General features: G+C 43.5%; 1 protein-coding gene across 1 annotated transcript in view; it reads right to left on the bottom strand.

The window, feature by feature from the left end:
• Positions 1-593: 593 nt before the first annotated feature.
• Positions 594-14,878, bottom strand: part of LOC120931259 (vomeronasal type-2 receptor 26-like) — a 46,852-nt gene continuing 32,567 nt past the window's right edge. Inside the window, exons 4-5 of the mRNA XM_040342944.1 lie at positions 3,010-3,133; positions 594-1,731 (exon numbers count right to left, since the gene is read on the bottom strand). Coding sequence (XP_040198878.1) covers positions 824-1,731; positions 3,010-3,133 — 1,032 coding nt within the window. The 3' untranslated portion in view covers positions 594-823. The remainder of the gene's footprint in view (positions 1,732-3,009; positions 3,134-14,878) is intronic.

Here is a 14,878-nt window from a genome sequence, read left to right as displayed (position 1 = left end):
ATCTCTCTCTCCTACCTGACTCTAGTACCTCCCTGTGTAGGTGGCTCTGCCTCACCCTGCAGGGAGATTGTTTTCTCTCTCAGATTCTGGAGATCTGTCCCCGCTGGGCCCCACTGTGAGTGTGTACAGGGATCTGTTATTTCCAGGAACCACTGAGAGCAAATATGTCCCTTGTAAACATAGAAGGCTTCTGTGTTTACATGTGACAGTGAGGAGTGGAGGGTGAGAACTAGAATGGAGTTCCACATTCCGGCTGCAAAACTGGGTTGGAGGATCACATGTCAAGGCCTGGCGAGCCGTATTCAGCCCGTGGGCCTTGTGTTTGATATCTGTGCTGTAGAGGGATGAATGATAATAGAAGGAAGACTGAAGCTGTTTCTGGCACTGCTGGTACTGGATTGCACTTGTACTGGCTGGTGATCTGGAATCTTTCTTTTCTATCACTCTCCAATCAGTGTGTGAGGGCAAAGTGGGGGCAAGCTGCTATCTTCAGGTGTTGGTTACATTGTGTGAGGCTTTGATTGGTCACAGGATTTTATTTCTGATCAACACTGTCCAATGGACAATGCAGCGACAGTACTTTGCTTGTGCATGCTGGGGGACGTGTAAGAGCAAGAAAAAAATGAAGCTCTAAAATATCATCCAATCCTGTGACATCCACCTTCCACCCACTTATGTACAATAGGCAGACAGAAGGCAGTCAATGTCCCCAAAAATCATAATTCTGATGATGATGTCATTCATAATGATGATGATGGAAACAATATGACTGAATTTGTTTAATCTGATCTACAGCATTATACATTGAATCAATGTGTTACATTTACACCATTCTCTTCCCCAGCATTGTCCCTCTTGTGTTCAGTTCAGGTTTTAAAAGTAAAATGTAGAGTTTTGGAGAAAACATACACAATAATATTCCAGAACTGGAGGTCAGTATGGCGAATATCTCCACAGCCGCCATGTATTTCCCTCTGGTGCTCAGATAGGCCGGGATCATGGCAATCCAGACACTGCAGAACACCAGCATGCTGAAGGTGATGTACTTGGCCTCATTAAAACTGTCCGGTAATGTCCTCACCATGAAAGCCAGAAGAAAACTCACAGCTGCCAGAAACCCCATATAACCCAACATAGAGTAGAAGCCGATAACTGACCCTTCATTACACTGAATGATGATCTTCCCAGGATAGGAGTCCATGTCATACTCCTGAAATGGTGGAGAGATGGACAACCAGAGAATGCAATTCATAACCTGAATGGATGAGCAGAATAACATGACTGTATTGGGAAGTTTGACTCCCACCCATTTTCTACATGAGCTTCCAGGTCTGGTGGCTTTAAAAGCAATGAAGACCATGATGGTTTTGGCGAGGATAGAAGATGCTGAGATGGTGAAGGGAACTCCAAAAGTGACTTGTTGCAGCATACAGGTAATATCCACAGGACGGCCAAGGAACATGAATACAGAAAGGAAGCTCAGTATGAGGGAGAGGAGCAGAATGAAGCTGAGGTTCCGGTTATTGGCTCTGACTATGGGAGTGCTCCGAAACCAAACAAATAGTCCAAGTATAAGGAGAGATGTTGTAGCAAATATGACTGAAGTTATAGAAAAAAATAAAACTAGAATGTCCTCCTCGTATGATAAATACTCATTGCCCTTGTCACTACAAATAGTTTTAGCTTTGTTAGGCCATTCATTGTCAGGACACTTCTTGCAGAGTTCACTGTCTGTAGAGTAAAAAGAAGTGAAAATAACATTAGGCACGGTAGCTATTTCACAGTATTAATATGTTTGTTCTGTATCTTTCCTTAACCACTTGACCTCCAAAAGATTTACCCCCTTCATGACCAGGCCATTTTTTAATCACCTCTGCATTTATTTATTTTTTGCGCTATAAAAAAAAACTTTCTGCTATAAAACACATTCAATAAACAAAGTAAAAAAAAAAATAACAAATGTCTTTATAAATTTAAAGCGGTAGTTCACCCTCACTTACATCATTTTTCCATCGAGACAGGCATTGTAGCGCGAGCTACAGTATGCCTGTCCCGATTTTTTTACCCCCGTACTCACTGTGTACCTGTACGATAAAGATTTCGGCTCCCGCGGGGAATGGGCGTGCCTATGGAGAGGGAGGATGATTGACGGCCGGCCCTGGCACGTCACTCTCCCCGAAGACAGTCGGAGTAGGTCTCGGCTCTTCACGGCGCCTGCGCACAGGCTATGCGCAGGCGCCGTGAAGAGCCAAGCCTATTTCGGCTATTTCCGGAGAAGCGTGACGCGCCAGAGCCGGCCGTCAATCATCCTCCGTCTCCATAGGCACGCCCATTCCCCGGTATCTTTGATGTACGAGTACAAGGTGAGTACGGGGGTAAAAAAATCGGGACAGGCATACTGTAGCTCGCGCTACAATGCCTGATTTTATGGTAGAAGAATTTTTTTTTTTTTTTTTTGCGTTCATAGGGTGAACCCCCGCTTTAAGCCAATATGTATTCTGCTTCATGTTTTTGGTAAATAGATATATCCAAATAAGTGTACATTGATTTGTTGATGTGAACTGTGGTATATATTTATGAAATTTTTATTTTATTTAAATTTTTTATACTAGTAATGGTGGTGATCAGCGACTTATAGAGGGACACTAACTGACACATTTGACACTTTGCGGGAACCAGTGACACTAATACAGTAATCTGTGCTAAAAATATGCACTGTCACTGTACTAATGACACTGGCTGGGAAGGCGTTAAACATCAGAGACAATAAAAGAGTTACCTGTGTGCCTAGCCAGTATTTTTGTGTACTGTGTGTGTTGCTTTTACTAGGGTCAGAGGTAGAAGAAAAGTGCAGAAAGGCCTCATCAGTAATCATTCATTTCATACAATTTAGGGAGATGTTCGGCCTGCAAAGTGTAAAGTGTGTACAGAATCACTTTAAAGGACTTTAAATGTTTTCATTTTTTAATTCAATATCAGAATTTATACTTATAGAAACATAAATCTTACCAGGTTGGTTTGATATTTCTCCTTCTGAACACGGAGCACAATTATAACAACATGGGTGATATCCTTCTCTTACAGATTTTCTGAACCCCGGAAGACATTCCTCGGAGCATTGACCTCTTGGGACCTGAGATAATATAGAGCTATATGATCTATTCAAGAGTAAAAGTACAGATATAATAGTGTAGGGAAGTCGAGCTTCTGATGTTTACAATGATGTAGAATGCACAGTATACCTTGGTGGAAACACATGGACCATTCCAGAAGGTGGCCCTTCATTAGTCTGGATACCACAGAATATGTTCTGATCCAGAAGACGGAAATAGACATCTAGGAGTACTAGCAGAATCCCTTCATTAGAAAAGTTACAGCAACAAAACTATCAGTATGAACATAAACACTCAAAAATGTGTATATGTGCTAAACATATATGGCCAGATTCACGTACGGCGGCTCAAAGTTGTGCGGGCATAGCGTATGTAATTTACGTTACGCCGCCGCAAGTTAGAGAGGCAAGTGCTGTATTCACAAAGCACTTGCATCCTAAGTTACGGCGGCGTAGCGTAAATGTGCCGGCGTAAGCGCACCTAATTCAAATTGTGAAGAGGTGGGCGTGTTTTATGTAAATAAAGCATGACCCCACGTAAATGACGTTTTGAACGAACAACGCATGCGCCGTCTGCGGTCGTATCCCAGTGCGCATGCTCCAAATCACTTCGTAAATAGTCAATGCTTTCGACGTGAACGTAACCTACGCCCAGCCCTATTCTGAATTGACTCACGCAAACGACGTGAAATTCGACGGCGGTTCCGACATCCATACTTAACATTGGCTGCGCCATATTTTTGGTGGTTTATCTTTACGCCTGAAAACGCCTTACGTAAATGGCGTATCTTTATTGCGATGGGCGAGCGTACGTTCGTGAATAGGCGTATCTCCCTGATTTACATATTCTAGGAGTAAATCAGCGTACACGCCCCTAGCGGCCAGCGTAAATAGACAGCTAAGATACGACGGCGTAGGAAGACTTACGCCGCTCGTATCTTAGCAACATTTAAGCATATCTCAGTTTGAGCATACGCTTAAATGTAGGACGGCGCGGATTCAGAGTTACGACAGAGTATCTACTGATACGCCGGCGTAACTATATCTGAATCTGGCTAATAGTTCCCGCGCCTCGATTACTAAAAATAGTTAAATTATAAATGTTAAACGCAGCTTCTGTAACAACTAATAGTAGTGCAATCTGTGATATCTACAAGAAACTAAATATATATGAAGTGACAAATAATTAGTGGTTATGTGAAATCACTGTGAAAACAATGTTAGAAGTAGGGATGAGCTTCGAGTTCGAGACAAACTCATGTTCAACTCGAACATTGCCTGTTCGGCGAACAATTTGGGATGTTTGTGGCAAATATGAAGAGCCGTGGAACACCCTGTAAAAGTCTATGGGAGAAATCTAAAGTGCTAATTTTAAAGGCTAATATGCAAGTAAGGCCTCGTACACACGGACGGACTGTCCGCTGAAAACGGTCCGCCGGACCATTTTCAGCGGACATGTCCGCTCGGAGATTTCTGTCTGATGGTTGTACACACCATCTGACAGTAATCCGCGCGTACACGATACGCGGTGACGTGGCCGCGACGATGACGCGGCGACATGTGCGGCCCTGGAATGTCAATGCTACCACGCATGCATCTAATCACTTCGACGCATGCGAGGGCTTTCGGCCGAGCGGACATGTAAGGTGAGTCTGTACAGATGACCGAACATGTCCGACGGACAGGCTTCCAGCGGACATGTTTCTTAGCATGCTAAGAAACATTTTCTGCCGGAAAACGGTCGGCTGGACAAATGTCCACTGGAAACCTGTCTGGTCGGCCGTACACACGACCAAACATGTCTGCTGAAACTGGTCTGCGGACCATTTTCAGCGGACACGTTCGGTCGTGTGTACGGGGCCTTATTGTCCTAAAAAGTGTTTGGGGACCTGGGTCCTGCCCCAGGGGACATGTATCAATGCAAAAAAAGTTTTAAAAACTGCCATTTTTTTCGGGAGCAGGGTGAGCAACCACCGGTAAAGGGTTGTGGGGATGAGGCCCTTGTCCCCATCAACATGGGGACATGGTGCTTTGAGGGGTCACAGACCCCCACAGCATCCTCCCAATGTTGAGAGCATATGGCCTGGTACAGTTCAGGAGGGGGGGCTCTCTCATTCCCTCACTTTTCCTGCAGCCCGCCAGGTTACGTGCTCGGATAAAGGGTCTGGTGTGGGTTTTTGGGGGAACTCCATGCCTTTTTCTTTTTAATTTGTGGTGGAGTTCCCCTAAAAATCCATTCCAGACCTGAAGGGTCTGGAATAGATATTTGGGGGGAACCCCACGTCATTTTTTTTTAAATTTGACGCAGGGTTCCCCTTAATATCCATACCAGACCTGAAGGGCCTGGTAATTGAATTTGGGGGGACCTCCACACATTTTTTTTTATGAATGACTTTTCTCTGTATTGCCGGGAGCCGACAATTTATTATAGCCGCAAGTGATTTTAAATTACCTTTTTCCTTCAGAAATTACACTTTGTGCAGGGACAGTTCTAAGCACGGGAAACATGTGCTGCTTTACAGGCATACTATACACCCCACCTAGGTACGAAATTTAAAGGAATATTCCAATTTTTTTGTTTCACTTTAAGCACTTTAAGTTCACTACTCCTGAAAATGTTTTAATTTTTAAAACTTTTTTTGCATTGATACATGTCCCCTGGGGCAGGACCCGGGTCCCCAAACACTTTTTAGGACAATAACTTGCATATTAGCCTTTAAAATTAACACTTTAGATTTCAAATGTTCGAGTCCCATAGACTTTAACAGGGTTCTAAAGTTCACACAAACTTTTGGTCTGTTCGCAGGTTCTGGTGCGAACCAATCGGGTGGTGTTCGCCTCATCCCTAGTTAAAAGGCAATATCCCGATTACCCTTCATTTTACCTGTGGAAAGAAATGTGCCAGACGGCCTGTGATCACAGAGGGTTGCATGCAATCAAAGCCTCAGGCCCCGTACACACGACCAAGTTTCTCGGCAGAATTTAGCCAGAAACTCGATCGGAGCTGAATTCTGCCGAGAAACCCGGCGTGTGTACACTTTCGGCCGACGAAGCCGACGTTGTTCAATGAGGAAAGTTGGCTCGCCGAGATCCTCGGCGGCTTCACACAGAACTCGACGAGCAAAACGATGAGTTTTGCCCATCGAGTTCCTCGGACGTGTGTACGGGGCCTCACAGTCGCAATTCTTGGATGGGAACGCGATTTGTATTTATTTTGGACTTTTAGATTTGAGTTCACATTGAGAATTTTGATGTTGACACTATTGTTTCCACCACATGAAGTTTGTCATCCAATTTGCCTTTAACGTTGTTTTCTCAGTGATTTCACGCAACCTCTAATAATTTGTCCCAAGCATAAACGCTGCTTTATAAATCCAAAGAGAAAATCAACAGCATTTGACGGCATTTTAGGAGTCAATCGTACAGAAATCCAGGTAGCTCCATTTTTTTTTGTTTTTTTCAATGTATGTACAGTAACTGAAAATTTCTGATCAAGGGAATTACTACTCTAAACTTTTTTTTTGTTCTGTTTACAGCCTGATGAATTCAGAAGGTCTGGGTAGAATCTGGCCATGGATAATACTGGTGGTCATTCCACTCCAAAGGCTAGAAGATGTTTTGTAGTTCATCCACTTCTTCAGTTTTATAGATTGATGGGAACATATCCCGGCATTTATATCCACACATCTAGACCTGACACCTTCATCTAATCACCATGAAATGGGTCAGGGCAGATGTTGGTGGTTTATGAACAGGAAGGGGGAGGGGGTTAGGTTTTGTCTGGAGATGGGTTTAGGGTCAAAACTAGAATGTTTCTTGTATAAGTTGTGGATCAGCTTCCCCAGTGTAACTCACCTTGTCTCCTTTCCATGATATTAGCTCTGGTTCTAGTGTAAGTTGTTGACCCTCTGAAAGGGACCCATCAAAGCGACCCACAATCATCAAATCAGTGATATTTCCACCTTTAATTCTTGTAATCCAATTTACAATTTCCATTGGGCTGGGCAGTTCTCCTTTATTATTAAAAATTGTGACCTTGCCATTCTGATCCTTGCACTGGACTTCTTTTACATAGCGGGACAGCTTAAATAATGACAGAAATTATTATAGGTAACAAGAATATAGAACATGTAGAATTTTTTTGACTATAGATTTTTTATCTAGTTACTAGACATGTGCATTCGTTTTCGTTAGAATGCATTTTCGTCTGAAAATCTGTTATTTTCGTTATTGTTTTAACAAACGATAACGAAAGTGCAAGAAACGAAAACCGAAAGATCCGACATAAAAAATGCTTTGTTTTCGTTGCGGTAAAAATTCGATATAGAGAGATTCGACATTATAGGGAAAAGATTCGACATCATGGAGAAAAGATTCGACATTATAGAGAAAAGATTTGACACTATAGAAATAATAGATTCGACATTACAGAGAATAGATTTCGATTTATGAGAAAATAGATTCGACATTATAGAGAATAGATTCGACATTATTACTAGTCATACAACATTAGAATTCTTGTAGGCGGAATATTCAAACGGAAATGTACGATTCGGTATAAAGATTCGACGCTCCGTCGAATATTCGTTTGGCCATTCGACATCAACCAAAAAGATTTGACGTTCCGGCGAATATTCTTTTGACCATTCGACAGAAACCAAGTATTATTGGATTTTCGGACAAAAGCTATTCCCCAACGAAAAACAAAATAAATCAAAACGATTTTTGGGAGTAACTAAATACATTTATTTTCCAAACGAAAACGAAAAACGAAACAAAATATTCCAGTCTGCACATGTCTACTAGTTACATCTCAATTAGGGATGAGCTTTAGGCCACGTACACACGACCGAACATGTCAGCAGACATGTTTGGTCGTGTGTACGGCCGACCAGACAGGTTTCCAGTGGACATTTGTCCAGCCGACCGTTTTCCGGCAGAAAATGTTTCTTAGCATGCTGAGAAACATGTCCGCTGGAAGCCTATCCGTCGGACATGTTCGGTCGTCTGTACAGACTCACCATACATGTCCGATCGGCCGCCATCCCTCGCATGCGTCAAAGTGATTCGACGCATGCGTGGAAGCATTGACCTTCCAGGGCCGCGCACGTCACCGCATAATCGTCGCGGCGACGGCGCGGCCACATCACCGCGGATCGTGTGCGCACGGATTTCTGTTTGATGGTGTGTACAACCATCAGACAGAAATCTCCGGGTGGACATGTCCGCTGAAAACGGTCCGGCGGACCGTTTTCAGCGGACAGTCGGTCCGTCTGTACGAGGCCTTATGTTTGAGTCAAACATGAGTTCAACTCGAACATTGGCTGTTCGCCCGTTCGGCGAACAGCAAACAATTTGGGGTGTTCGCTGTAAATTCGAAAAGCCGCAGAACACCATTTAAAATTCTATGAGAGAAATCAAAAGTGTTAATTTCAACGGTTAATATGTGAGTTATTGTCATAAAAAGTGTTTGGGGACCCGAGTCCTGCCCCAGGGGACATGTATCAATGCAACAAAAGTTCTAAAAACTGCATTTTTTTTCAGGAGCAGTGATTTAAATAATGCTTGAAAGTGAAACAATAAAAGTGAAATATTCCTTAAAATTTTGTACCTGGGGGGTGTCTATAGTATGCCTGTAGCGCATGTTTCCCGTGTTTAGAACTGTCCCTGCACAAAATGACATTTCTAGAGGAAAAAAGTCATTTAAAACTACTTGCGGCTATAAATAAATTGTCGGTCCCAGCAATACAGATCAAAGTCATTGAAAAAAACATCACCAAAATAAAAAATTAATGGTGTGGGGTCCCCCAAAAAATCCATACCAGACCCTTATCCGAGCACACAACCTGGCAGGCCACAGGAAAAGAGGGGGGATGAGAGAGCGCCCCCCTCCTGAACTGTACCAGGCCACATGCCCTCAACATGAGGAGGTTGTTCCCATGTTGATGGGGACAAGGACCCTTATCACCACAGGGACAGTTCTAAGCACGGGAAACATGTGCTTCTTTACAGGCATACTATACACACCCATAGGTATGAAATTTAAAGGAAGATTTCACTTTTCACTTCTCCCAAAAAATAACAGCTGTTTTTAAAACTTTTTTTGCATTGATACACATCCCCTGTGGCAGGACCCGGGTCCTCAAACACTTTTTATGACAATAACTTGCATATTAAACTTTAAAATGAGCACTTTTGATTTTTCATGTTCATGTTCCATAGACTTTAATGATGTTCATGTGTTAGAACAAACATATTTTGCCTGTTCGCATGTTCTGGAGCGAACTGGCTGATCCCTAATCTCAATCAGAGAATGTCATCGGGATCAGATGACCTATTTGCTGAGCATTTATAATCAGATATATTGTAATGGGACTATTTATAAACAGGTGTGGCCCAGGAGGTGAGTGCCCTGACCCAGGCTGTCCACGACAACACCCGGGCTGTCCAGGCCAATACGGCAGCCCTCACACTGAGTCTGAACAGGATAGCAGTGGCCTTGGAGGGCAGGCCTGCAGGAGGACAGTCACCAGGGGAGGCTCCTCCTTCCCCTGCTTCCCCCCCCAGGAGTCTCCCCTGGTTGGCCATGGCCGTGCCCGTGGCCGGCCCAGGCGTAGCTCACGCCGCCGCCGTTAAGTTTGGGGGTACTTTTGTTTTTTTATTATTTTTTAAATTATACTGTGCTTATGATTTGTTTTATGTGTGTGAATGATGTATGAATGTGGGGGTGGCATTCCTGATTAAATAAGGGTGTCACCCTCAGTTTTGGTGGAGTAGGGATCCCCAGGACCAGGGAGAAGTGATCCCAGGTCCATGTGAATGGTGTATGAATGCACAGTGACATAATTGGAGCCGTGGCGTGGCGTTGTTGCTCCCAAGTACCATTGGGGGTACTTGGATCTAATCCAATTAGATGTGCATGTGATGTGTCTGTGCTAGGGACCACAGTGGGTGTGCATGCATGCATTCTCATTGTGACATGATTAATGTGTGTGTTTACTGTGCAAAGATGCATTCTGCAAGGCGTCTCCTGACTGCTGTTCCCTCAGAAGAGGGGGTACCTTGGGTTACTAAAGTCACTAGTATAGCTCTGAGCATGGATGCCCCTGGCATGTTGGCATACAGATTGTTGTCCTGCAAGTGTGTGTGCTCAGCTCTTCCTTAATGGTGTTGCTTTAGCTGACATTTACACGGCTGGAGCAAAGTTAAGGCACCTTTTATAAAGTGTAAATTTACTCCTGGAAACTAACAGATGCGCACAGGGCGTAACCTACGCCGCACATACTTAATTTTGTGGATCGCCGTATCTTCCTCATTTGCATCTTTGCCTATCAAAACAGTGGTGTGTCTAGCGTATTTTGCGCTCGAAGAAGCGCCAGTGTAATTTTTTTAGGTAGGACAGAAAAAAAATGGATTTCAGGCGTATCTTGTTTTGAGGATATGGCGCAAAGATACGCGCGGCACATTTTTTAATTACGCCGCGCATCTCGAGATACGTTGGCGCAAGTGCTTTGAATCTGGCCCTATATGCTTGATCAACTCTGTATGCCCATGTGGTGACATGGGCATACACCTGCAGATAAGCTTGCCTCATTGGGAACTGTGTTCATTGGTTGTTGTATTATTCATGTTGCTGTACTGTATGTATTTAAATAACCCTGTTGGAGGGGTTATCCTGTATTGTTTTATATTGTACATCCTGTTAAAAGGATGTCTTTATATGGTCAGATCCTTATATGGTCATCTTCCTGTGTGAAGATCACATGCTGTGACATCACTTTCCGGTTGGTAACTTCTTTACTGATGGTGACATCACTTCCTGTGGGTGTGATAATAAAAACCCAAGCTGGGTAGTCTGGAGCAGAGATGCTGACGGCACAGAGAACATAGCAGTGCAGTGATGTTTAGTTATTGAATGAATGGGAAATCGAATGGTTGGTGAGTGGAATTTTAGCTGAGATGCATTATAGCATTAAGAGGAAATGTGTGCTTATTTAGCACAAGGAGATGTGGCTGTGTGCTCTGCATACAGCCTTATTTCGCTAACATTACTTAGTGATGAAGAAAGTCAAGTACATTTGATGTAAAAAATGTTGAGTCTATTCAATGTTGAATGGAAAAGGTTTGGTACATTCGATGTTAAGTGGGAAAGGTTAGGTATTTATGAGTACCTGTCTATACATATATATATAGGGGGGATAGATTATAACTAGGGTTGAGCGAACCCGAACTGTAAAGTTCGGGTTCGGTACGGACTTTGGGTTTTTCCCGAACCCGAATAGTTGGAAAAAGTCCGGGTTCGGGTTCGGAGTTCGGGTATGTTTTGGTGTGCTGCACGGCAGCCAATCGCCATTCGTTTTACTACTGTGACTGGAAACTGATCACAGCCATGCCTACTTATGGCATGGCTGTGATTGGCCAGTGCAGCATGTGACCCATCATGTGACCAGCCTCTATATTAGATATAGGCACACAGCACAGATCGTCACTCTGCTTCACTAATGATAGGGAGAGGCTGCTGAATCTGCTGCATAGGGACAGTGTTAGGTGTATCCTGCTCCAGAAATCTCAAGAAGCACACTTTATTTCTTTGATATCTGCATCATCTTATGGTATCTGGCTCGTTGTCACTGTACTTCACTTATGATAGGGAAAGGCTTCTGAATCTGCTGCATAGGGACAGTGTTAGGTGTATCCTGATCCAGAAATCTCAAGAAGCACACTTTATTTCTTTGATATCTGCATCATCTTATGGTATCTGGCTCGTTGTCACTGTGCTTCACTTATGATAGGGAAAGGCTGCTGTTGCTGCTTAGGGACAGTGTTAGGTGTATTATGCTCCAGAAATCTCAACAAGCACTCTTTAGGAATTTTGTTTAGCTATAGGGGCAGTCAGCAATCTATAGGTGACTCTAAATATTTCAACAGCACTGCACCTGCCACCACCTGTTCACCTGTGATATACTGTGTTTTTTTGTCAAGTACAAAGGGCCAGATCCACAACCAGCGGGCGCAACTTAAATGTTCCCATTTAAGTTACACCGCCGCAAAATTTCTACCTAAGTGCCCGATCCACAAAGCACTTACCTAGAAATTTGCAGCGGTGTAACTTAAATCCGTCTGGCGCAAGGATTCATTGGGTTTCCTTCCGTTTTGCCAATCAATGGGAAAACGGACTACTCTAGAGAATGGTTGCCTAGTATCCTGCTGTGTGCAATTGTTGAATTCTAATTGACAATACAAACTCCATTTTGATTATACAGGTCATTCTCAAAAAATTAGCATATTGTGATAAAGTTCATTATTTTCTGTAATTTACTGATAAACATTAGACTTTCATATATTTTAGATTCATTACACACAACTGAAGTAGTTCAAGCCTTTTTATTGTTTTAATATTGATGATTTTGGCATACAGCTCATGAAAACCCAAAATTCCTATCTCAAAAAATTTGCATATTTCATCCGACCAATAAAAGAAAAGTGTTTTTAATAAAAAAAAAAGTCAACCTTCAAATAATTATGTTCAGTTATGCACTCAATACTTGGTCGGGAATCCTTTTGCAGAAATGACTGCTTTAATGCGGCGTGGCATGGAGGCAATCAGCCTGTGACACTGCTGAGGTGTTATGGAGCCCCAGGATGCTTCGGTAGCGGCCTTAAGCTCATCCAGAGTGTTGGGTCTTGCGTCTCTCAACTTTCTCTTCCCAATATCCCACAGATTCTCTATGGGGTTCAGGTCAGGAGAGTTGGTAGGCCAATTGAGCACAGTAATACCATGGTCAGTAAACCATTTACCAGTGGTTTTGGCACTGTGAGCAGGTGCCAGGCCGTGCTGAAAAATGAAATCTTCATCTCCATAAAGCTTTTCAGCAGATGGAAGCATGAAGTGCTCCAAAATCTCCTGATAGCTAGCTACATTCACCCTGCCCTTGATAAAACACAGTGGAACAACACCAGCAGCTGACATGGCACCCCAGACCATCACTGACTGTGGGTACTTGACACTGGACTTCAGGCATTTTGGCATTTCCCTCTCCCCAGTCTTCCTCCAGACTCTGGCACCTTGATTACCGAATGACATGCAAAATTTGCTTTCATCCGAAAAAAGTACTTTGGACCACTGAGCAACAGTCCAGTGTTGCTTCTCTGTAGCCCAGGTCAGGCGCTTCTGCCGCTGTTTCTGGTTTAAAAGTGGCTTGACCTGGGGAATGCGGCACCTGTAGCCCATTTCCTGCACACGCCTGTACACGGTGGCTCTGGATGTTTCTACACCAGACTCAGTCCACTGCTTCCGCAGGTCCCCCAAGGTCTGGAATCGGTCCTTCTCCACAATCTTCCTCAGGGTCCGGTCACCTCTTCTTGTTGTGCAGCGTTTTCTGCCACACTTTTTCCTTCCCACAGACTTCCCACAGAGGTGCCTTGATACAGCACTCTGGGAACAGCCTATTCGTTCAGAAATGTCTTTCTGTGTCTTACCCTCTTGCTTGAGGGTGTCAATGATGGCCTTCTGGACAGCAGTCAGGTCGGCAGTCTTACCCATGATTGCGGTTTGGAGTAATGAACCAGGCTGGGAGTTTTTAAAAGCCTCAGGAATCTTTTGCAGGTGTTTAGAGTTAATTAGTTGATTCAGATGATTAGGTTAAGAGCTCGTTTAGAGAACCTTTCCATGATATGCTAATTTTTTGAGATAGGAATTTTGGGTTTTCATGAGCTGTATGCCAAAATCATCAATATTAAAACAATAAAAAGGCTTGAACTACTTCAGTTGTGTGTAATGAATCTAAAATATATGAAAGTCTAATGTTTATCAGTACATTACAGAAAATAATGAACTTTATCACAATATGCTAATTTTTTTAGAATGACCTGTACAGCATCCATCTTAGAAATTATAGAAATAATCTGTTTAGAGGAAAGGATTCAGAGAGATATTTAGAAGGGACATCAAGCAGCCAAGGGGACCCTCGATATGGCCTACCTAACAAACTTGGGGCCAGATTCAGAGACATTTACGTTACTCCGCGGCGGCGTAACGTATCCCATTTACGTTACACCGCCGCAGGTTTACAGCGTAAGTGCCTGATTCACAAAGCTCTTACCTGTAAACTTGCGGTGGTGTAACGTAAATCCGCTCAGCGCAAGCCCGCCTAATTCAAATGGGGCGGGCACCATTTAAATTAGGCGCGTTCCCGCGCCGAACGTTCTGCGCATGCTCCGTGTTAAAATGTCCCGACGTGCTTTGCGCGAAATTACGGCGCTCAACGTTTTTTTTGAACGGCGACGTGCGTTACGGCGTTTCGTATTCCCGGACGTCTTATGCAAAAAAATTCAAAATTTGACGCGGGAACGACGGCCATACTTTAACATGGCTGTTCTAAAGATAAGCCATGTTAAAGCAGGTGTAGCAAATGAAAGGACGAAAACTGGACAGCCACACTCCGAAATCACTTAAAATAAGTTGTCTTTTACTGCAACCAGTCACTGCAACCAACAAAACACAGTATGGCCGACTGTGTTTTGTTGGTTGCAGTGACTGTATGTACAGTTGAAAAATAAAAGACAACTTATTTTAAGTGATTTCGGAGTGCGGCTGTCCAGTTTTCGTCCTTTCATTTGCTATCATCAGCATTGCCAGCACCTTGGTGGTTCAACAACCCTTGATTACTCACGAGGCTCACCTGGAGCGGTGAGAAATGTTTCTGTTAAAGCAGGTGTAACTTTGCGACGGGAAAAACCGACTAGCGACGACGTACGAGATTGTGA

This window comes from Rana temporaria, chromosome 1 (assembly GCF_905171775.1).
Source record: "Rana temporaria chromosome 1, aRanTem1.1, whole genome shotgun sequence".
Lineage (NCBI taxonomy): Eukaryota > Metazoa > Chordata > Amphibia > Anura > Ranidae > Rana > Rana temporaria.
The sequence above is the reverse complement of the archived record's forward strand: the minus strand, read 5'-3'. Positions and strand labels throughout refer to the sequence as shown.